The sequence below is a fragment of the Bos javanicus genome, chromosome 12 (assembly GCF_032452875.1).
Source record: "Bos javanicus breed banteng chromosome 12, ARS-OSU_banteng_1.0, whole genome shotgun sequence".
NCBI classification, from domain to species: domain Eukaryota; kingdom Metazoa; phylum Chordata; class Mammalia; order Artiodactyla; family Bovidae; genus Bos; species Bos javanicus.
In genome coordinates this window covers 34385463-34410442 of record NC_083879.1, presented here as the reverse complement: position 1 = coordinate 34410442, position 24980 = coordinate 34385463, and the positions used below count along the sequence as shown (strand labels likewise).

General features: G+C 51.4%; 1 protein-coding gene across 1 annotated transcript in view; it reads right to left on the bottom strand.

Annotated features, from left to right (window-relative positions):
• Nucleotides 1–1936: 1936 nt before the first annotated feature.
• The window catches only part of MIPEP (mitochondrial intermediate peptidase), an 83939-nt gene continuing 60895 nt past the window's right edge, over nt 1937–24980 (bottom strand). Inside the window, exons 17-19 of the mRNA XM_061434952.1 lie at nt 18512–18633; nt 16465–16538; nt 1937–2202 (exon numbers count right to left, since the gene is read on the bottom strand). Coding sequence (XP_061290936.1) covers nt 2105–2202; nt 16465–16538; nt 18512–18633 — 294 coding nt within the window. The 3' untranslated portion in view covers nt 1937–2104. The remainder of the gene's footprint in view (nt 2203–16464; nt 16539–18511; nt 18634–24980) is intronic.

Below are 24980 nucleotides of genomic sequence, written 5' to 3'. Positions count from 1 at the left end.
CAACAGGTGGTTTGCAGGGTGCTGCTCCCGGGCTGGAGTGCAGTATGTTAGCCGTGTGAGACCTCAGGTGTGTAGCTGTGAGACCTCAGGTGTGTTAGCCGTGTGACACCTCAGGAGCCCCCTGCCCCAGCATCCAGGTGGACCTGCATGGTGGGGGGGATCACTGACGTTTCTCCATGTGACTCATCTGTTTCTAGCCTGGAGAAGGTTGGACATGTGTCCTAGTTTTGGGGATTTTTAACCTTACCTTTTTGCTTCGTCACTGGTCTTTCAGTGAGAAGCTGGAAGAGGCTGCTAGCAGGTGTCATTTTAAACTAAAGCCTATAATTAAATCCTTGACTTTGAAGGCAGGAAAAACTTATTAAATACTGTCAAGACTATGGTTTTTCCAGTGGTCATGTATGGATGTGAGAGTTGGATGGTGAAGAAAGCTGAGCATTGAAGAACTGATGCTTTTGAACTGTGGTGTTGGAGAAGACTCTTGAGAGTCCCTTGGACTGCAAGGAGATCCAACCAGTCCATCCTAAAGGAGATCAGTCCTGGGTGTTCATTGGAAGGACTGATGCTAAAGCTGAAACTCCAAAACTTTGGCCACCTCATGCGAAGGGTTGACTCATTGGAAAAGACCCTGATGCTGGGAGGGATTGGGGGCAGGAGGAGAAGGGGACAACAGAGGATGAGATGGCTGGATGGCATCACTGACTTGATGGACGTGAGTTTGAGTAAACTCCGGGAGTTGGTGATGGACAGGGAGGCCTGGCGTGCTGCGATTCATGGGGTCACAAAGAGTTGGACACGACTGAGCAACTAATCTGAACTGTCCTACAGTCCCTTCAGCTGGAACCCCGGCTCCACATCCCTAGGTCTCTGCTTCTAGATAAGAGAGGGCTGTCAGACCTGTCTCTTGGCTTAGATCTCCAGAAGCTGTCAGCAAACATATCTCTGTATGCTGTAGCTGCTGCGTTCCTCCCTTCGCTTAGAACTTTGCAGAACATGCCTCGCGGACTGTAACTGTTACCACAGCCAGTGTATTTTATCAGATGCCTGTCCTTTAAAAAAACCTCGTGGTTTTCTTCAATCAGTTCAGTTTCTTGCTGTTGGCCGACTCTGAAATCCCCAGCGTCCATGGGGCAGTTGGATTTCTTTCATTATGTTCATTACCCTTGTAGCACGTACCTCTGATCACTTGCTCTCTTAGCTTCTTGTCTTAGACTTTCTTTTATTATAATTTCTTTGCTTTAAAACGAGTGTGATACAACAGTAAGTCAACGTTCCTCTCACCATGTGCTCTATGAGGTGTGTGTGTGTGTGTGTGTGTGTGTGTGTGTGTGGTGGGCGTGCGAGCCAGTGCTGAAGTGGCATGGTCAGTACACACGGAAAGTTTCTAGGAAGCGCAAGAGACAGTGCCGTCCTGCCTACGATGGTGATGTGGTACGGCCAAGCTGCCTCTTCAGAGGACCTATCTTGTCAGTGTGAAGTGATTTTTAAAAATAATAAACTGTTTTTTGTGACTAGCTTAAATTAGGTGGACTTGAAAATGGTTCTGGACGCAATTAGATTATGATGTTTGGACAATAAACTCACCTTGACCTAAAAAAAAAGTCCTTCCTGTAATTAACACATGGCGATACGGTATGCAGTGATGTTTAGGACAGAGACAGCGTTTGCATCTCGGTTCCAGATTCGTCAGAGGCTGAACTTGACACACGACTCCCTTGCTGTGCTGCAGTTCTGTGTATTCCTCGTCAGGTCAGAGGTGCGCCTGTGCGGTCCATCCCTAACCTCGCGGGAGGAGCCAGGGCAGCCACTCACACGCACTGTGGAGACCATACGTGGTTTCTCCACCGCCATAACTGACTGCTCCACTTTCAGCCACCTATACAGTTGTCTTCAGAAATCATGCAGAATCTGCCAAACAAGCTAAAAGCCAGCATAATTTAAAAAAAAAATTATTTATTCCAAGATCCACGGGTTTGAGGCTTTTCACAAGTTATCACAGAAGTGAATACGGAACTCAGAAACAAGTGTTTGTAGCTACAGCGCTTACAACAGAATCAGCGTCACCATGACCCTGATCTAAAGGACCCTGATCTAAAGGTCTCCCTCATGTAGAATCCATGAGGAAGGTCTCGAAGTCTAGGTCCAGGTCGGAAACGAGGGTGTTTACGAAGTCATCGATAGAAGGACGCTTCTGAAGCATACCTGCCAACAGAGAGACAGACGGTCAGCCAGCTCGCTCAGGGACAGCACAGAGCGAAAGAGATGGACAGCACGTCCACACGGTCGGGGACACTCGGCCTCAGGAGCCACAAGCTGGGAACGAGGCCATTTCAGGGTGTCCAGGCAGTGCCTGGGCTCTGAGTGGTTTCTTGTTTTATTGCCTTTTTTATACTATCTCACCAACACTTAGCTTAGAGATTTAGACCCAAATATGTTTTGGAGATATTACTACACCCTTGGAGCCCACTTGACCAGGAGTGCAAGGAACCACGTTTGGGGGCCGGGGGTGCTCCCACCCAGGCCACCATCTGCAGTGGAACATAGAGAGCTTCGGGCAGGCCTAGGGCTGGACCCACAGACACGGTCACCCCCACTGGGGAACACGGCCACTGGGGCTGGCCAAGGCCTGGCTTGTACAGTGGACACACAGCAGCCGTGCCAACACGTCCTCGACGGCCCCTCACGAGACCCCACGTGCTCAGCAACAATACGGATGCCGTCATAGTCTCACCACAGCCCAAAACACTTTGATCTGCATTCAAATCCAGGTCCTCACATCTCCATCACAGGGACCATCTGAGGAATAAGGACGGCTCTTGGAAGAGAATTTTGTTGCTGTGTCTTTAATTGCAAAACTAAAGTTCAAAGCAATTTTTTTTTTATAGTAAAATAGTCATGAGATGTGATGGCTCTGACGATGGCCAGGCAGCGCCTTCCACCGTGTCTTTGAGACGCAGGCTTTCACGTAAGCAGAGCAGTAAACCCCGTTTGCGCATTTCCCACGGGCCAGGGTTCTCATGCAGAGAATAGTTGTGGGGCAAACACTGAAACATGACTTTTGGTCAGATGTGTTATCCTGTTTCACCATTCCCTTCCTTGTAACATTTGAAACATCCTGTAATTACAAACTGCTTCTAATTAAATGGTTAGAACTGTCAGAAGGTGGGGCTGACCTGTGCAGTGAAGTGCGGCCGCCAGTCCCTTGAAGTGTTCCTGTTACTTCCACCAGCTGTCCACGGACACAGGACCCTCCACCTCAGGGCCACACCCTCTCCAGGGCCACCTGCAGCCACTTCTGCATCTCAGAGGATGGCCGCCGTGGGGCAAGCAGAGAGATGCACACACGCTCGGGGGAGTTTTAACTAAAACCTGGCCCAAGAGGAGTGGTTGGACCGTGGTGTGTGTGCTGCGACCGGTGAAGATGAAGGTTCAGAGATGACGCACCAACTTACCGGGGCGGGAACGCTCCTGCCACACGGCTGCAGTGTCCTCGCTTTAGTTAGATCTAAGTGTTTGCAAGTGTCAACATGAACTAACAACTTCTACACAGGGAATTAAAAACAAAATGTTTTCAGGCAGTTCCACAAATAAGAAAAACTGAATTTAGCATTTACATATGTAGATGGTAAAGATTCCAGCAACACGTGGATTTTTTTTATAAAGCTGGTGAAGATGTTCTCTGTGTCAAGTCTTAAGTCTTAAAAGGGTGGTGATGAGATGAGCAGTTTTGTAGGCGCCCCCAGAACCCGCTGGAGGGCCAAGTCCAGAGCGGGTGGAGTTGACACGCATTCTCTGGAGGGCAGGGGTGGGGGGCACAGGGAGCTGAGACTGTAAAACAAAACCGAGGATAACTTTCCCCCTCAGAGGGACACGTGGGTGGAGGTGTAAGACAGACCAGCTGCAGGGAACCCTCAGGGAAGCAGAGTCCCACCTGCCCACCCTCCACAGGCCCACAGGGAACAGCCCGTAAAGCAGTTACGATGACGATTTCATTTATTTTCCTCCTCCTTTTCCCCGAGAGGCGAACGGGCTGATAAAACCTGGGGCAAGCCCAAACGTTCCTGTCTCGACTGCTCTGCTAAACCAGTGTGTTCACGACCTTGGAGGACCGGGAGGCTGTCCCAGGCCTGATGGCAGTGAACTAGGGTCTCCAGGGGTTCCGGGGCAGGCTCTGGGTGCTTGCCTGTGTGCAGCGCCGTAGCCTGCCACTTGGGGGCTGCTAGCTGAGGGTTATGTGTGTGCCCGCAGGGGACGCCATCCTGGCCACCACACTGGGGCGTCTGGGGGGCAGCTGGGCCCCAGGTACGGGGCCTCCTGCCTTCCTAACCCAGCTTGGTGCCAGCCCTGTGCCACCCAGGGACCCACTCCCAGTCACAATGACGGGAGGCCTGTGGACACCAGGGCAGTGAGCTGGTACGGGTGCCCAAGTGGATCGTCTACCCCGACATGGAGCCCAGAAGCTGCTTTCTCAGCTGGCTTTTGCTTCACCCCCTGACTCTGCGGCCTCCTCTGCACTGTTCCCCCAAGTTCCTTTCTGTTTGGTCAGCCTGAGTTGGTGGTTTCTTTGAAAAAGATTCCCACCTGATACAGAGATTAGTTCACAAGTTATTAAAGAGAATTTAATGATACCCGGGGGACACTGATATTTTTGTTTGAGGACCAACTTTCTAAACCCAGGGTTTGGAGTAAAAGCAAGTGCTTTCTGCTCTTTCTTTTCTCATTTAAATAACCACATCTTTCCACAGATATCAGAAACAGGTGACATACAGGCAAGCTTTACTATCAGATCTCTTCGGGTCACTGACGGGCAGTGAGAGCTGTCTTGGCCTGAGACAGGGGAGAGTCCATCTCTGCCCCCAGCCCCACCTGCTGTGGTGGGGGGTGTGCTGGGGGTAGGGCAAGAAGACGGGGATGCTCTCTCCAGAGTGCGTGGTTCCTCCTGAAATTGCTTCTTTCCTGGTGGAACTGGAAGGATCTGCCCTTCTGTCTATGGGCCTCATGATGTGGCAGGCGCTCAAGGGCTGCGTGTGTGTCCCGGAGCCCATGAGAGGGGCGGGTGTGGCCCCTACACCCACGAGGCCAGGCCCTCAACACCTGAGGCGGCCAGGGTGGGTCACCCCCCTGTTCTTTCTAAATCAGAGATAAAAGCCAAGCATACTCCTACATTTAAGGCACAGTGCCGGTACTTGGCTCAAATGAAGGTACGTCAGCCAGGTTTCTATGAGAGTTAAGGCCTACAGGCGTCATCTGTTTAGGGACCACAGCCCAGCTCTGAACACCCCAGGGGAGCTGCCGTGGGGGCCAGCGCCAGGCACGTTGGGCTTTCAGGCCAAAGGGAACATTCCTTGGCTTAGCCCAGCATCTTACAACCTCAAATTTCTGGCTGTTCTCTCTGCTGACTGTCCCAAAGTCTCCTTCTGAAGGGTTAGCGAGGAGGAATACAGCAGAAAGATAGATTTCTCCTTTCCTGAACAAGACTGAAGGTGCCTCTAAAGAGGGCACTGGTGGTTAGAGCCAGAGCTTGGTGAGTAACCCTGGTCAAGCACCCGGTTCAGGGCCTTCAGCCCAGACTGGACTTCGGAGACTCACTCCTGCAAGAGGCAGCCTGAGCGGAGGCCGACTGGTGAGTGAGGTGTGTGTCTAAAGACCAGAACACCAGCAGAGTGTCGTCTACACAGCTTGACTGCTGTAAGAATTGAATAATGTGCACTGAACACGTGGGAAAGGCCCTGTAACTGGTAACAAGAACCATCAGAGTGAAAGTTCAAGGGCTGAAGGATGAGGTTGCTTATTTTCTGCACAAGTTGAATTTCAAAATGCTGTCTGTGATCAAGTATTTAGGGTTTTATCATTGGACACAATCCCAAGCTGATTATCCAGCTAATGAATCATGGCTTGCTTTGTATTCTCTGGCTTTTCCATCTGCTTTTGATGACATAACTTTATCTTGGGAAAGAAGGAAACAGACGTGGTAACTAAAATCAACCCATTTTCTACCTGTTAGCAGCTGTGATACAAGGTTTACTGAAGAGAACATGGGGATGGGGAGGAGTCCTGGGGATGAACAGCGGCGATAGCCACATGGGGCTGAGGCGCACTGAACTGCACGTTCACAGCGGTAAGAACGGGACATTTTGTGTCATACACACTTTACCACAATTTAAACAAGAAGGGACCAGAAGCACTGAGACAGCCTGTGACTGGCCCACACACTCAGCTGCCGTGGCTCCGGCAACATGGGACACCCCGGACTGCAGGTCATCCACGTGAACTGCCCTCAGGCCTGAACACCCATCCCAACAGTTCACGGGATGCGCCGGACCACGGGTCATCCACGCAGACCGTGGACCGCCCTTGGGTTTGAGCACCCATCCCAACAGTTCACGGGATGCACCGGACCACGGGTCATCCACGCAGACCGTGGACCGCCCTCGGGTTTGAACACCCATCCCAACAGTTCATGGGATGCGCTGGACCACGGGTCATCCATGCAGACCGTAGACTGCCCTCAGGTATAAACAACCATCCCAATAGTTCATGGGACATGCCAAACTGAAGGTCATCCATACAGACTGTGGACTGCCCTCGGGTCTGAACACCCATCCCAACAGTTCACGGCCACTTTTCATGCTGAGATAACTTTATGTGCCAAACTCGGCCAGATAGATGGAAACTGTAGCCTGAGCTGGCCTGGCTGTGTGAAGTGAGCTTTCTGAGGTCAGAGCTCACGCGAGGACCAGCTCTCCTGGGGCTCAGGCGCCTGGTTCCATTCTCTCTCTCGTTCCGAAGTTTCCTGGGTTCCACACTGGGCTGCCCACGCTCTTCTCTAAAGGTGGTTCCACTACCTACTGTCAGTCCCGGGAAAATAAGGACATCAGCCAGAAGGGAAACTCCATTCCTCCTTTGAACTGAAAACCTCCCTAGCCCCTCGGCCGAGCAGTACCTGTGCTGTTCGGAGCTGGGCTCTGCCCCAGGCCCTGCCTGTGGGCGGCCGGGCCCCTCATGTGCAGCCAGGTGGGAGCAGACGTGGGAAGTGGAGCTGCGGACGTGCCCTGTTCCTCATTAGTTTATCCCAGTTTCATTGTCAGATTTAACAATTCCGTTTACTGAGTACCTTTCTGGGTTAAAAAATATTTTGCCTTTTGAAGCTCCACATCTTCCTTAAACAAACACACCCACACATCAAACACATCCACGCCCTCTGAAAAACCAGTGCTTTTACGAAAGGGAGGCTACAGCCTGGAGCACCCAGGTGCTCCTTCCGGGGAACTGAGGTTCTGTTCACACGGCTGTGACTCTGGTTGCCATTCACCCGTTGCTGACACTGTGGTCGCCCTGGGCCGCTGCATCCTGCGTCTGCTCCCCCAACACGCTTTGCTCCCTCATTCCTGTTCTCTGCGCGAGAAGAGGAGGTTCTGCTGGCCAGTGTGTGGTCAGGACCGCAGTCTGCCTGTGGGCACGCACACGTGCACCCTCACTGAGTGAGATCTCACTGCCGTGAAACCACTGCCATGTGGAAGACGGAGACACCATCACCTCCATCCCTGGGACATCCTGCCCGGGGCACTGAGAGTGTCATCTGAGCATCAGGGTACGAGGCAACTCAGCCACCGACCGTGGTGACAGAGCATCTGGCACGTGCGGCCCCGACACGCACACAACTATGCCCAACGCGAGCGTGCCGTGGTCTACCGGAGAAGAAGTCAGAGACACTAGCAGTCCACACAACACAGGGGTGGGGAGCGCCTGGGCTTCAACTCTTCTAGTCCCGTCTCCACAGGGTCACCCGAGCACCCTGGGACCACAGACACGAGGGGACACACGCAGCGCGCTCAGCACGGGCGGCCCTGGCCCCAGGCTCAGTGTGGCTCTCACTGTGCTTCTCTTGCCAGCACCTTTCCGCCTCCTGTCCATTCAACTCTAGATACAAAAGCAGCAGTCAGTCTTAATGGCTAATATCCAATGTCAAGTATCTTAGGAAAACTGGGGTACAAGGCTACTGCAACATTTTAATAAAATGCTCATCCTGAAGGGAAAAGAAAGTGCAGGAAGAAGACAAAAATGTAGGGCTGAAATTATAGTTATTTTGAGGGTGTGATTTAAACTTTCAAAAATCTTTAAAATTAAAGCTCTGTTTTGTTTAAACTGATTGAAGGGAGGATGTGAGTGGAGTTCAGCTGTTGTCCCGAGCCTGCCGCTAAACACACACAGTGCCAAAAGGAGAGGGCTTACTTGATGTACCCCAACTTCCGTGATGGGGTCAAGTATTTGAGACATGCAGACTTGGACATTAAGGGAGGGCTGTCCCGTCTTACAGACTTTAATGTAAAGATGAACTACTAATTGAGAAAATCAGGTTTAGGTACAGTCATCCTCAATCTAGTTTCGTTATTACTGACGTTATGTACAAGGTCGCAAGGAGAGGGTTTCTTTAGAGACGGTCAGAAAGACTCAGTCACTAGGAGACACCTTGCAAATGACGTTTCAGGAGCTAACCTGGTTAAATCCAGAGAAACGTCCCTTCTCTGTGCTCTCTGGACGTTTCAAGAGCTGGTTAGCAAATGTGTCTCCATCTCTCCACTAGAAGCTGAGCAGGGCTCTGCCCTGGGATGCCTGAGGCTCACGGCCCTCGCCCTGCAGGTCACTGAGGGCTCTGCGTCCTAGGGGGCGAGGGGAAGGGCCTCGGCCTTACTTCTGTGAAGGCAGTCACACCTCCCAGCGCAAACGCCAGCCTCTTCGGAGCTGGTCACCCTGTCACCGCCCCCAACCTGTCCTGAGAGCGACTCCTTGTGCTGTGCTGCCATGCTGCGACTGTGACCAAGCAGGTCACCCAGAGCTGTGGGGCAGGAGCCTGGGCTGCCCGGGGGAGAAGAGGGGCTGGACCCATAGCCACAGGGAGCGTGCAGTGGACACGGCCACTCGCCGGGGCCTGAACAAATGCGGTGTGCGAAGCAAAGTGCGGTCAACACAGTACAAGTTAAATTCTGCTCACAAGTTACCTTCCCCAGAGGCTTTTCTTCACTGCTAGCAAAACGTATGTTGGTTGAATTTATTCACTGGAACACCGACAACATCAACAGCAGGAAAATGCAAGGACCATGAAGGCTCCGGGGCCACATTTACAGACAGAAAGACCTGTCCCTTCCTGGGAAAGCGACTCCTCCTACCCGGGCAAAGCTGTCACCTACACCCCAGGTCTAGGAAACACCCATCCGTTTCTGGCCTGTGTCTGCGGTTATCTGACTGCTTTGTCAACAATTCCTGGGATCCCACAACCCATGTGTTTAGAAAAATGAAAAGTTGCACTCTTTCCGGGAGGGCACCTTCTCTTCTTGGTTTATTCTGTGTTGGAAACACTGACCTTGTCTTCACTTTTAGGTCTTTGCATCTCTGTTCACTGAAGGTTTGACCCGTGCTGTTTATAAGCAGAGAATGTGATGAGCTCTTGGAAGGGGGTACTGTACAGAATGCTGCCTGCCTCCAAGACAGACGACGGGGGAGTAGGGGGGACGTGGCTGCAGACTCGGGTCTGATACCCACTAATGGGAGGGGCACATCCAGAGCCTCCTTAACCCTCGACAGGAGGCCTGTCCTGCAGGCTCAGGTCTCTCTAACTCTTCTGTTACCTGTCTGTTGTGGTGACCACGTGATGCCCGTCGTCTTCTCTCCCAGATCCCTCTGTGCTCCTCTGTATCACTCCATCTGCTACTCATTCCTTCCAGTGTCTTTTAATTTCAGTTACTCAATTTCTTCATTTCTGCTTGGGTCTTTTTCACGTTTTCTAGTTCCTTATTAAAATTCTCACTGTGCTCGTGTATTCTTTTCTCTATTTCAGTTAACATTTTTATTACCAACACTTTCAACTCTTTATCTGATACATTTGTAATTTGTTGTTTATTTTTCAGGGTTTTTTCTTGCTTTTTAACTGAGAGCACGTCCTCTGCCTCTGTGAATTCAGGTGAAACAGGACCTGTTGAAGGGCTGTTGTCACGAGGGTGCGTTCCTATACAGACCGTGCGAGTCTGAGGCCTTTGTGGGGAGAGCTGGCTCTGACCTGGGCAGGCGTTGTGCGTTTGCTCAGGGTGAGCTGGAAGCTGTTGCTGTGGTGGGACTGGAGGTAGGCGTGAAGTAAGGCTTCCTTTCTGCTCGTTGGCCATCACCGCCCTACTGGGGGGTGGGGTCTGACCCCAGGATGCTGGAAGAGGAGCCCCGAGATCAGGCCCGGGCCCTCTCTGCTCTGGGGTGCTTCCCCTTCTCCCTGCACGGGACTCGCCGCGGAGGCCGGGGCTGGAGCCGGGGTACCCGCAGGCACTGCCCTTGGCTGACACGGCCTCGGGTGCAGGCCCCTATGTCCCTCACAGCCTGTCCCCGCGCTGTGATGGGGCAGTGCTGTGTGGCCTCCTGTGCCCTGGAAGGCGGGGCCCACTCCCCAGTGCGTGGTCTCTGCCTCCCCGAGTTCCTGGGAGGGGTCCCAGGGTGCAGGCCTGAGCTCTGTGCCCACTCCCTCAGCTGTCCACGCACGAGTCCTGCCGCCAGTCTCCAGGTTCCAGTGGGAATCACTGCACGTGTGCGTGGATTTCTGATGCATTCTTAGGGAAGGTGAGTCCCACGCCCTCCTCTACTTCACCATCTTGTTGGACCCCCCACAATCACGTTTTTAATGGCCCGAGAAACATCTGGCCTTCTAGGTAAACACGTAAGTGTGTTCGCATAATAGAGCCTGCAGGCGGCCCCTCTGCGGGGCTGGCACGGTGGGGCCCATCCACCACCTCCTCTGAGAGTCGACACTCTGCTCAGGGCCCTGACTGTGACCACCTGGGAACGAGGACCCGGGAGGGGCGTCCATCACTTCACGTTGCCCCAGGGGCCGGGATCAACATGACTCGCTGGTGCTGACCGTGAACACCAGGCAGGCAGTGCTCCTCCCTTCCTTCCAGAGCATAGGATGGAAAGAGGGGTCACCGTGTGGCCCACACTTGGGGGACACAGTGCCCAGTGCCTCGAGGGGGGCACTCCTGCAGCACACACCCGAGTTCGCCCGCATGAGAGGTCCATACCGTTTGTTTATTCAGTCACTCCTGTCAGGGTGCACTCATGCTGTCTACTCTGTGTGATGTTCCAACGCTGCCTTCAATTCAGTTCAGTCGCTCAGTCGTGTCCGACTCTTTGTGACCCCATGAATCGCAGCACACCAGGCCTCCCTGTCCATCACCAACTCCCGGAGTTTACCCAAACTCATGTCCATCGAGTCGGTGATGCCATCCAGCCATCTCATCCTCTGTCGTCCCCTTCTCCTCCTGCCCTCAATCCCTCCCAACATCAGAGTCTTTTCCAATGAGTCAACTCTTCGCATGAGGTGGCCAAAGTACTGGAGTTTCAGCTTCAGCATCATTCCTTCCAAAGAACACCCAGGACTGGTCTCCTTTAGAATGGACTGGTTGGATCTCCTTGCAGTCCAAGGAACTCTTATTTACTTTTTTGCTCAAATTGTTGATGCTTTGGCCACTGTGTATTCATTTATCGGGAGCTGGGCTCCCTTGACACACACACACACCAGACCACGCGTGCTCCTGAGCACATGGTCCTCTCCCAGGCGGGGACCCCCGGCCAGCCCTGACCCTCCAGCAGGGAGGGCATCAGACCTTCTCCCCTAGAGGAAGGTGTCGGAACAAGCTTGAGTGCTCCCAGACCAAGGAGGCTTCTATGCGAAAGCGAAGTTCTCTTTACACACAGGGACAAGGGTAGCCCTGTGGAATATACAAACCACAAATTCTGACTTGTTTCTTGAATAAAAATAATATGCAACAAGTTAGAAGAGATGATATAGGATAATTAGGGCAAAAACGAATGTGTTTTGAAAACCACAGGGCTCGGCAGAAATGTAAGGTATTATGATTTTAATCAGCTTACGGAGAGGCCCTGTGGGCTTCTAGACTTGGGTTCCATGAGTCAGTCTGGCAACACAGAGAAACTGAAGGGAGTTTCACTGAGAACTGACTCATTTATCTACATTTCTTTTCATCTTATCTGATGTTTGGTGCTTTTTAAAACTCTGTCAAGTTAGAACATTCTCTGTCTATGGGCACACTGCTTTTGGCCAGAAGTCATAAAGCTAAGAGTTTCTTTTCTGGAAAGGGGAAAAGAAACTTTTCTGTTAAACTTTTAAAAAATAACCACTTGAAAGACTAAACTCTTGGGCTTTGCCCTTTCCTGTCCCCACAGAACTCTGTGCAGAGGCTGCAGGGGGCACCGGGACCCACAACCAGCGGTAGAAACCTCAGACCCAGTGGGCAGGGCGCATACGTGGCTTCGGTCAGCCTCGTCCAGGGGCCACACGAGGGGGACGGATCCGCCACGGAGTCAAGGAGCTCACGGGAACACACGGGACAGAGAAGTTCACTGCTGGTCAGGGGCGTCAGGCAGGGCTTGCCAATGGGAAGAGTTAGGATGTGGCATTACACACACACAGACTTTGGGGAATCACTGAGGCCTCCAGGTTCAGGCCACTGACATCCTCACAAGTCTAAGACCCACCCAGACTCAAGTCAGACGTTACAGCTGAACTGAGGAAGATGTGTGAGGGGCGTGAGCCTCGGGGTCCGTGGGGATGGAGGGCAGGACTGGGGTCACAGGGTTCAGAGAGCAGTAGGGCAGGAGGCATGAGAAGGGAAGGTTTTTCAACACGTTGGGTTTTTCTAGTCATTTAAACATAAAATCTGAACCTAGGAACAAAACAAGGGCCACTTACTCAAGAACTTTGGATAACATGGAAGAAAGAGCAGTCTGCAAGGGACGACGGACCCTCCTGTGAGGAGTTCACCTCTCTCCTCAGAGTGTGAGACAGTACTGCTCTGATCCCACCAGCCTGCTCCGGGGCACCAGGTACCACCTCACTTGCATGCTTATCTTCTTCCGAGAGAACCATTCCATTTCTGAAGAGCTTGTGAGAGAAACTGTTCACCACAGCACACCTAAAGTTTTCTACTATGTTTTTGAAAATAACAAAATGAATATAGCATATATCATCATGGTTTTATTTTTTAAAAAAAGTAAGTTCTCTTATTACCAAGAAATGTGATGCTTAAACCATAGAACACTGCGGGGTATGGAATGTGCAAAGATTGCAACTTACCCCAGAATTCTTGGATTTGGTCAGGTGTTGCCATCTTGTGTTTAGTGGAGGATTAAGTAACTAAATATTCTGCTTAAAACATCCTCCTTATATGTGCTATGGATGTGTTTAAAACAAGATAAGGACATAATTTTGACTTGAAGATTAGAAAGAAGTGGTTTTTTTTTTTTTTTTCCTGCATATAGCATCATTTTATTACAGCTGTGCCAACGTTTTAGATTGTAATTTAAAGGGAGAAACTGAGTATAGGCAAAAGGCGTAACTCATGTCATGGCAATAATATTCAGAGAGAGCTTCCCGGGACTCCAAAAGTGCTAATACATGCCTTGCTGCTGCTGCTAAGTCACTTCAGTTGTGTCCGACTCTGTGCGACCCCATAGACGGCAGCCCACCAGGCTCCCCCGTCCCTGGGATTCTCCAGGCAAGAACACTGGATCGGGTTGCCATTTCCTTCTCCAAAGCATGAAAGTGAAAAGTGAAAGTGAAGTCGCTCAGTCGAGTCCAACTCCTAGCAACCTCGTGGACTACAGCCCAGCAGGCTCCTCCATCCATGGATTTTCCAGGCAAGAGTACTGGAGTGGGGTGCCATTGCCTTCTCCGTCAGACAAATATTTGATAGCATCAACAAAGCATCTGATAACTGTGATACTCTGTCATGGGCTTCATAGACAACCAACCCTTTTTCTTTTTAATTGGAGGATAACTGCTTTACAACGTCGTGTTAGCTTCTGCTGTACCACAATGTCAATCAGCTGTAAGTGCACATATATCCCCTCCCTCTTAAGGCTCCCTGCGACCCTCCCGTCCCAGCCGTCTGGGTCATCACACAGCAGCGGGCTGAGCCCCCGTGTGACACAGCAACTCCCCACTAGCGAGCTGTCTCACACAGGGCGTGTATGTGTGTCAATGTTACTCTCTGGATTCGTCCCCCTCGCCTTCCCGCACCGAGTTCACAAGCCCACTCTCTAAGTCTGTGTGTTCATTTCCCGCCCTGCAAATAAACCACACTTTGTCTCCCTTAGGGAAACTGACTATCTCAAGTCATTCAGTAAAGCACCAGAGCTGCTACCTGCAGATCCACTTCTGTTTTACTGTGTAAGGACTTCCCCCCGACCCCTTTGAGGAAGGAAATGCTTTTTTTTTGTTTTGTTTTCTTCAAGTGGCATTTAGAGTTTTGAGAGGGATTCTGTGGATTTACCCCGAGGCTCCTGGGCAGAGTTAGGAGAGAAGCCCACGCCCGTGTGTGTGGAGATCCGTGCAGACCCTGCCCGCTGAGTGAGTAACCTTAAAGCTCACCTGTGCAGTGTTCATCACTCAGATCCCAAGCATGACACAGGGAGTCCTGACTGACGAGTGGCTTGAGGCTCCTCTCAAATGCTCACTCTTAGCTCAGTCAGGAGGTTAATCAGTTGTTATTTGGTCACAGAGGTACACAACTTAAGAGTAAGGGCTCTGTTTCCTTACCTCCCACTAGTTAAGAGAACCCTGATGTGTCCCTAGTAAGTAGTTAGCACAGACGAAGCACCTACGTTTTCATAGAAGAGTAAGACCAGCGAGGTCGAGCCGTCCCTCCAACTCTGACTCGTCCATCACTGCCCAAGGCTGTGAGCCACAGTCCAGGACAGCCCTGCTTTGGGGCTCAGGCTGGCTGCACGCACACCGAAGAGGGGATGCCCCCGATGGTCTTGTCCTACAAACCCCACCCTGTGGGGTGACAGCAGGCATCACACCCTCTGTTCATCTGCCAGGTAACTAAGCGTGTGGAGGAGTGGGTCTTGGGGGATGGTATCAGGAAGATGTTAGTGCCCGTGAGCAGAGCCAACTGCGATCTGGATGCTCTATCTTCTCTAGTCTGAACCACAGGCTTGCTTTTCTCTTGTGAGTATGAGTTTCAGCATGGAAAAATACTAAGGTTCCTGACACAAAAATGTTTCATATGAAGAACAGACTTGCTGGAGAGATGACACAGCAATCTTAGAAGCAGAGGAAAAAAATACACCGAAAGAGGAAACTCTGAAAAGGATTTAGTATTCTCCTCTGGCTGGGGCTGTGCGTGGGCTCATGTTTGCATGCACGGGCGTGCAGACGTGGCATCGGGAGGGCGCACTGAGTGCCACCGCTGGAGCACTTGCCAGGACCCCTGGCACAGCGGCTGCCCGTCTCCACGGCCCGCCAGCCAAGGGCACGCACGTTTACCTGAGTCCACACAGAATGTGCAGCCGGCTGTCCTGGGCTCCGAAGGCACAGGGTTGAGCCTGGCTCTGCTGCGCCCTGCCATGTGCAGGCTGGCCCTGAGCTGACCCCACCAGCGGGAGGGCAGAAGGAGCAGCCTCCTCAGGGGGCTGCTTGGGAGAGTTAGCCGTCAGTGCCTCATCACGAGGGTGCCCCGAGGTGATCCTGAGGGGAGGCCAGGGCTCACCCCGAAGCATGGCAGGCTGGGCTGGCTGACCCACGTTACACGCTTGCCGTGGCGTCAGGCAAACCGAGCCTGGATGTGTGTACCCTCCCAGGAGGGCTGTGCACTCAGGGTTGCCTCCAGCGCCAGGCACGGCAGCAGCTCTCAGCCGCAGGGCCGGAATGGACATGGCCCTTCCCGTGAGGACAGTCGTGCAGACCCAGGCAGCAGCTCTCGGCCACAGGGCTGGGATGGACACAGCCCTTCCCACAAGGACAGCAGTACAGACCCGGGCAGCAGACATCACCTCACCCCTCACTAGCAGGACCACGGGGCTCAGCCTGAAGACAGCGCCGCCCCACTCGGGGTCTCCTCCTGCTGCACCGTCAGAGGACCTACCATGGTGATGCCCACACCCCAAGACACCAGCACCACCCACCTCTCCTTGAAATACCGTGACAGTCTCTCCCATTCACAATTAGATTTCCGTCCAAAACGCACAGGAAAACAAGCACTGTGCTATGTCACAGAGCAGACTTAAGTAGGTTCTAATTTTTAAACAAGTAAAAAAAACCATGCAATTTCTAACAGTGTGTATAGCTGGGCTTTCAGGAGAGATAAGAAATGAGTTCTTTAGGCTACCCACTGTAACCCATCAAAAGCTAAGGCAAATTTTCTGAGAATTTGCAACAAGTTTCCGATTAGCGTGTTAGTAACATTTTGAGAGCTAAAGCCTGAAATTTTTTCCTCATTTAAGTCAGTCAGTCACTGACTTGTCATCTGGGGACACAATGAGACACCCTCACAGCCACGTCCAAGGCTGAGGCATCCTCTCTTTAAAAGAAAAAACAAAATATGAACAGCTTTCATCACAGATGATGCAAAACAAACACACACACAGCTCAAAAACCTTAGAGCGTGTCTCACTTCGGCTCACCTTGCACCATAAGCATGGGCTCCCTGCCCCCGCCGTGGGCCAGCATCTCCCGGCGATAGCGCTCCCCCGCCGCCCTGTAGAGAGGAGGGTTGTTAGCACACCTTCAGACACCCTCCACACCCCCGAGCCCCCAGATGAAGCCACACGGATGTCACAGTCACAGAAGCCACCCTCCATCATCTTCTGGTTTCTAAACATCCGATTCCTATCTTCACCTTACTCTACAGAGACCAGCAGTGATACGTTCACTCTAAGAGGACAACTCCAGTTTTCACTTTGTTTGTAACAAGCGTGCGCTTTGTAGAAAGGATTGTGTGTTACACATCTCCTCTTCCATCATCTTTAGGATTACTTCAGTGAAGAGGAGAGATTTGAAATCATTTATGCCATTCTCTCAGCAAAGAATTGGAGATGGCACCCAGCAAACAGAAGAATTACAGTGACGCAAGAGTGAAGGCAAAAAACGTCCAGTAGAGGCCTCGGTACGGTCAGAGGCCAAGGGGGCAGCAAAACAGGCAGACTGGAGGCGCTCTTACAGACAGAAATTCTCCAAACTAGTGACACCTGAAAACAAGTTATTTAGTGCTGAAAGTGAAAGTGAAGTTGCTCAGTTGTGTTCGACTCTTTGCGACCCCATGGACTATAGCCTATCAGGCTCCTCCGTCCATGGATTTTCCAGGCAAGAGTACTGGAGTGGGTGGCCATATCCTTCTCCAGGGGATCTTCCCGACCCAGGGATCGAACCCAGGTCTCCTGCATTGCAGGCAGACGCTTTTACCATCTGAACACCAGGGAAGCCTACTTTTTAAAACAGAAAATGCAACTCCTTTAATGCAAAATAACTAAAGTTAAGTAAATAATGCTTTCATTCCACTATTTTTGGAAGCTCTTTATGTGGGCGATTTTGTGACTGTGGTCTCTAACCTGGAATGTTGCTAGCATTTCAGCATCAAAAACACAGTGACATCAGATGCTAATCCTGGCTCCGTCCTAAAGGGAGCGCTGGGGTGGCGTGTGCCCCAGACAGGACCATGGGCGGAGGCCGGGGACAGGCAGCGAGAGGCCTGCCTGCCCACGGCTGCCCCGGCCAGCCTTGGCTCTGCTGCCTGGCTTCCAGCCTGGAGACTTTTCAGAACTGGGATCAAAAAGGATCTTTTGATAGAGCTTAGACATTTTCTAGTCCAATGAGTATTTTTACTAGCTTACTTTTACATGTCCATAAAATTATAGCAACTGCATGTCTAGGCGAGAATGCGTACATAAACAAGGTACAAATGCTGGGGAACACATGTACTTAAGGATATGTGGTTTTCTAGTAAAGTGTGATTCCTTTAAACAAGAGAGTATTTTGTCTATTTTATATAAATCTTCAGTAAAGAACTATAATCCCCAGAGTTGATTCATGGTATTCAATTTAGGCTTTAGAGCCTTTGAAAGTAATAAAATCTACACAGCAGCCCAAATGTCCATGGAGGTGCAGAGGGTGGGAGATGAAATAGCATGTGGGCACTGGGATGTAAAACACTTAGAGACTCTATCACATCAGCTTCAACTGAGAATAACTATTAACTGCTGAGAAAACTCAAGCTTTTGCCAAATGACATGAAGAGCTGAGGGGGGTGGGGTTGGGGGGAGTGAAGGACTAGGGATTAGCAGACTTCATCTTAGTCTGGTTTGTTCACTGTGAGGCCTTGAACAAATCACAGGCCCCCTCTGAGCCTCTGTCTCCCCTCTGAGAATACTCTGTGCCGTGGATGTGGGACTGACGTGTATCTGCCGGGGGCGTCTGAGGCCCCCGCCTTAGCCCCACCAGCTGTGTGGCGAGGGGAAAAGACGCCCTGAGAGACTGCAAGCCCAGATGGGAATTACTGCTCTGCTTTTAAAGGACACGCCTTCTCGGGACTCGTGAACTGGAACTGGCCTCTCTGGCCCCCCGGGGAGGACGCCCAGCTCACAGTGGCCCAGTTTCCTGCAGGGTCCAGGTGAGCTCTGGGCATCTGGCCTCGGATGCAGGGGTGTGGGCTGTGAAACCCCCCAAGTCTGTTACCTGTTGAAAGGGTCTTGCCGGAAGCACTCTCTCCAGACCATGGACGCCACGGCCCTGGACATCAGGTAGGAGTAGTACTTGGCGCCATAACCGACCAGGTGGCTGAAGCGCAGCTGCCAGGCCTGCAGGACAGAAGAGACACAGGGAGGGTGAGCCTGCACACGTGTTCCTCCGTCTCTCCCGACAGGGCGGCCCTCACGCCAGCACCCTCCACGTCGTCACACTTTAAGCCAGAGAGCAAGTCCCCACCAGCCAACAGGCTGGGGCTTGGCCCCCAGGACCCCGGAGTGAGACCATCCGTGGAGATGGGCCTCTGAAATGAGGCTGCTGGGGCGGCCCAAGGCCAACAGGGCTGGGTTACATGGATCGTACAAGGTTACATGGATCGTACAAAACTGGGAGACTGGGGAGGACAGGGCAGGAAGGCGACTGCCACGAGCCCAGCACAGGCCTTAGGAGAGCTGCTCTGACCCCGACTGCCCTATACAAGCTCACCGCCGCTGGACTCGGGTCGGACAGACACAGAGAGAGGAGGCCCAGCCTCATGGCAGGAGCGTCAGTCACGAGCTGGACACGTCCATGATCCCGTCTGAGAGGCCCGCAGTGACCACAGTGACGCTGTCACCATCACAAGGGCCACGTGCGTTCCCAGGGAAAAGCCTCCCCCGGAGAACTCCCTGCACGTGCTGTCTGTGGACGGGAGCTGAAAACAAGCCGCCACGGCTGCCTGGCAGGAAGCGGACTCGCTCTGAGGGGCAGCCTCCTGGCGCGCACGGAGCCGCTACTACCGGAGCCCATCCTCAGAAGAAGCTTCTCTGAAACAAACCTGACCTGCAGGCATAACCCTACTGTCTCCTCATGGATGCTTCAGCTGACAGGAAAGTTGTTTGACAGGAAAAAAAAAATATTGAAGCCTATGTTTCTAAACTAAGGTAATCATTGTCTAATAAATCCTTTCACACCCTGGAAAATAAAGTATGAAGCTTCACCATCACAATAAATCTTTAACTAGATAAACAACTTCTTCCTAGTCGACTAAGCTGCAAACAACAAACGAACAGCTCCTTGGTGACAGTGGTGTGGCCGACCTGAGGACACCATGCCCTCCCCGTGGCACGGGGCCCTGAGTGTTGCCCGCGAGCACCGCCACAGCCGGCCTGGTTTGGGTCACACGCAGAACTGAAATTTCCCTAAGAACAAGGTCCAGGGGCACACGAGGCACTCACTGCTGTCTGTGAATGGCGAGGTGGAAGGACAGGTGGACAGAGGACGGACACCTCACAGCTGTGTCACAGTGGTTCCTCACAGGCTGGACTCTGGACCGAGACCAGGAGGCCAGCGCCCAGGAACAACACCCGCCCCACAAGCAAGAGGGCGTCCCAGCACTAAGAACACATCAGGACCTCAGGCTGATTCTTAAACACAGCTGGTGTTTTTCTTCCTAAAGAATTCCTTGACTGCACTACATGACAGTTATTGTAAGACTCTGGCGGCTGGCTTTGGCACCAGAGGCCAGGTTTGGACTGTGTACAGCATCTGCGTGGTGTTTCCTCGTGTGCGATTCATTCTCCATCAAGCCTCGCAGACTCAACAAGCCAGGGACCAGCAGGACCGCGCAGGCTGGCGGAGGCCGGTGTGCCCCGTGCCCCCGCCGTGCGCAGGGCTGAAGGACAGCAAGACCGCGATCGCTCACGCGCCAGCCCTGTGTGCAGCCCTCCCTCCAGGCTGCCCGCCCCCTGCATGAGCAGCACTCTGCCAGGGTTATGTCCCGGGAGGCCCAGCCCTGGGTGTCCAGAGCGTCCACCCGACCATGCAGGGACCAGGGGACCCCCGCCACACCTGCCTTCTCAGGTGAATATTCTCTTATCAATGTGTGTACATGTTTTCCATGAGATCATACAGACAAGTATTTCTAATAAAAAGTCCCCACTGACATTTTACCAAAACCCATGAGACAGCAGTACCAAACACACAGGGATTCTGTCTGGAATAAGGCGATTTTAGGAGAAACCCAGCCACCGTGGTGGATGCCCCCTGCAGGCCCCGTCCTCCGTGGATGCTTGCATGGGCCTTCACCCCGTGAGTGCGGGCAGGTCTGACCATCAGGACTCGGCGGTCCAACAGCTGACAGCAAGCAAGAAGTCAGCCCCCTCAGTCCTGCAAACATGAGAATTCTGCCAAGAACCTGGGTGGAGCAGGCAAGCCCGAGGTGAGACCTCGGCCCGGCCGACACCCCGACTGCCACCCCACCCACAGGGGCCGTGAGCTGGCTTAGCCACGAGTGCATGGTGACGTATTGCATGGCAGTAGAAGACACACACGGATATCTATTTGAGAACAGAGGGCTGGGTTTCCCTGCTGGCTCAGTGGTAAAGAATCTACCTGCCAACGTAGGGGACACGGGTTCAATCCCTGATCCGGGAAGATCCCGCGTGCCTCGGAGCAACGAAGCCCAAGCACAGAAGTAGCGAGCCTGTGCTCTAGAGCCCGGGAGCCGCAACCATGAGTCCGAGGGCCTGCGCTCCGCAGTGAGAGGCCCGAGCTTCTCAATTACAGTAGCCCCTGCTCGCCACAACTAGACAAAGCCCACACATAGCAACCACGACAGTGTGGCTGTAAATAAAGACAATTATCAGAAAAAGAAAAAAATTAGAGCTGTGCTAAGAAGTGTTAACAAGAGAAACAAACTGAAAATTAAGAATGGATACCAATAATACTTATTAAAGTATATCCCTGTGTCTTCATGAGAATTTTTTGAGGAAGGTATTTTTACAAATATTATGTAATTTTTAATAATTATTATTTTTAACAGTTTCTATTTTATAGTAGACTCAAAAGCATAAGCGGGTCAAGGCCGTGGGCAGGGCCTGCCCGGCACCCCCGCTGGCCCTGGCCTGCACCACTGCCCCGGGTCTCCGGTGACTCAGGGTGGCCGTGCGCCAGCCGTGGGTGGACGTGCAGACCAGGTGCTTCAGAAGACAGTGGCTCACCCCCCACAGCCTCTTTCCCTTCCTGCTCCCCCAGAAGAAGCAGGAACCAGACCCACACCTGGGACTCGGGGAAGCCACAAGCGGAGGAGCCCCTGACGCGACCTGCTTGCCTCTGCCTTGCTGGGTTATCTCACTTAACACGTTACTGACCTAGGGGCTCTTGCAGAAACTAATGGCTGTGGCCCGCGATCTGTTATTTAAATGAACACTGAAAGACTCTGGTCAGTAAGCAGATAAGTCGCTGTTTCTGGGGGCTTTGTCGTAGCAACTTCACCTGGACTCCAACTGACAGCACACAGGATGCAGAGCCCGGGGTCCTAATCCGAGCTCCCCACCCACCCCCCGCACCCCGTTCCTCCATACTGCCCACTCCGCATTTCTAACTATGGGACCTTCTGTGTTCCCAACACAGGTGAAGGTTATAGCCGCCTGGACTTCAAATCCCACGGATCCTCAAACAGATCCCCATGCCATATTCCCGAGTTCAGACTAGACCCTACAACTCGTAAATTAATTTCTATCCTGTTGGCTTCAACACATATCAAAGCATACCACTCAGCTATTTTTACAGCTAAAAAGGAGAGCCCCTGTGCAGGCTGACGTCAGAGCATTACACTACGAGCATGCCAGGGTGCTGATGCTGCTGGCCCCCAGCGGGGGGCGGGGGGCCGCCTAGAGTTGACGGCTGTGAGAAGCTGACGCACAAGGACCCTACCCCAAGTGAAGCAGCGAGCTAGAATGTTGACACTACTCTCCGGTATATAAAAACAAACCCCTCTCCATATTACCATAGAAGTCTGAATGATTTCCACAGTACCAGTATGAGAACTTTATAAAGTTCTTAACGACAACTAGAAACCATTTTCTCTGCTAATGGTACACTTATGGCTCATTTTAAGGAGACTGGACCTAGTCTTCTAAAAAAAAAGTACTCCAAACTACCTAACCAAAATAATAATTCCATTGTCAATTCTATTTATATATAAATAGTGGGGGAAAAGGATCTGCAAAAAAAAAAGTAAAACCCCATGGAAATACCAGTATGTGTCTGACAGAACCAACTCCATAAGCAGAACAAAGATGTAACCAATTCAGATGGAAATGCTCTTATCAGATGAAACATGGAAATATAATGGTGATCTAATTAATTGAGATAACTTAGGTGAATCCCTAAAATTATAAAGATGTCAACAAACAGGTAAAAATGACTAATTAATGTACTGCTACACACACACTGTCTGAATTTCTTTAGTGAAAACACAAAATGGAAAATGTTACTAATTTTCATTAACTTTTCCCGAGATCAGGCTGAGGTGCATAGGTGACTCAGAGCAGTTAATTCTCAGTCATGTGCTGTCCCTGAAACCTGTGAAATCTGGTGTCCACAAAGGAAACTCTTCACTTAACTGGCTCCTGCCTATCAGACTACTAACTTTACATGATCAGTACCCAATGGCCTTGGTGTGAATAATTGCTGCTTTGCAAACTTATTTAATTCGCACAGTGAACGATCCCTTCGGATCATATTAAAAGCGCCTGCTATAACTTCATTTGTAGATCGCAGTGGGCTGCAGTGGATATGTGTCTCATTAAGGGTGACGAGATGAGACCTGATTTCTACAAAGAAGTGAGAACACCCTCCCCATCCCCGTCCTGCCATGCACAACTGGGGGTCCCCACCCCCACCCCTAGGGGGCCCGTACCAGAAGTGCAGCACAGGGCTCATGATGCCACATCACCTGCAGGCCAGTCCCTTCATTCATTCTGTACAGAGTAACTGACATGTAACACATGTGACTGAGCCCCTGAAACTACAAAGGCTGCCTGCTTTCAATCGCCCTGTCATCATTCCTCCCCGATGATCTCGTCTGAAGAATCTCCAACATTCCTGATGTAACAGCTTTTAGCAATTTCTTACCAAAAAAATCCTGCTGTATTTATGCTTGAAACATATGGAAACCCTGGGCAATGCCCAACAGTGCATATTACTGCAACTCAAAACAAGTGTTGGATAAAAAGTCAGCACCTAAGCATTATTGGAACTTTTTACATAAAAGTACTCAGGTACCATCACTTCACAGGGTAGTAACAACAGGAGCCCTGGGAGATTTCTTCTCAGTTCTCCATGGTTTGAAGGTCAAGCTGTGATCTCCCAAAGGTCGGGTGTGAGCCATGGCTTGTTGAAGGCTGAAAAGAACTGATGCCCTCTTTTTTCTTTCTAAATCTCTTTTCTAAACTCAGCCGTGGCCAGATATTATTCTCCAGAATCTTATGTACTTATTTATTCACTTTAACTTATTCTGTACAGAACTGGTTTGACTTTTTGAAGGATACACTAAGTTTTAAGAAGGAAAATGAGTTAGAAAAAGTATGAGATAAATGTAAACTACCATCTGATTTAGAGACCTGCACTGTGCTCATGTAAAGGACCGAGCCGCATGAAGGGCTGTTTAGACTGCACGCTGGCTTAAGTGGAAAAATGTTATTGCTGAAATTGTGTAAATCATTTCAAATATTGTTTGATTTTATGCTTTTTAGCTTTTAAGTGTCTGAGTTTTTCTAAATGTTCTGAGAAAGTCTGGTTCACTTTCACTCTCCATAAATCAGCAAGCATTTCAAAGCTTCCCTGAGACTCTGAAAACACACACACATGTGAAGAGAAGAACCTGAAGGGCGAGTGTATTAAATAGAGCATGCAGCAGGGTGGTCAATTCCACAATTACGAACTGTACTCACTACAAACCGAGAATAAGCAACTCCACGGTAAACTCCTCTCATACACGATAACCTGGTTGGGGACACAGGTTCTCAGGCACAGACCCGCCATCACAGTGCTGGAGCACGTGGCTGTGGGCACTGTCACGGGACGTGGGAGGCCCGGCCCATGGCCATCCTTCTGGTCAGGGGTCATCTCCTTTAATGTGTGAACCTGATTCTCCTGCTGCAGCCGCCCCACATGCAATGATGAAATCCCTCTTCGGTAACCAACACTGACGAGAACACTACTGCTTAACGCTCGCTGTGTTCTCACCGGTGCCAGGCACTGGGCTGCATGCTTCCACACGCGTGATCTCACTTGGTCCTCATGATGACCACTTGAGTCAGTGCTCACGTTACAGAGGACTGTCCAAGTATCGAGCATCTGCTATACCACCACCACATGGGGTGACCTCGCCTGCCCTGTGCCCCGAACTCCAGCTGCCCTGCCTGAGTCCACACCTCACTCCTCACTCCTGCCTTCATGGTCGGAATACATGCCTCCTGTGCTCTCAAATCCAGCCAGAAATATTCCACTGAAACCGTGGACACAAGCAGGGTGTTCAACGTCTCCAGTGTTATTTGGCGTAATTTTATAAGTTCAAGCCACTCAATCTACAAATTCAGTGCAATTCCTGTCAAATTACCAGTGGCTTTTTTCACAGAACTAGAACCAAAAAAAAAGCCAAAATTTGTTAAGGACACACAAAAGACACTGAATA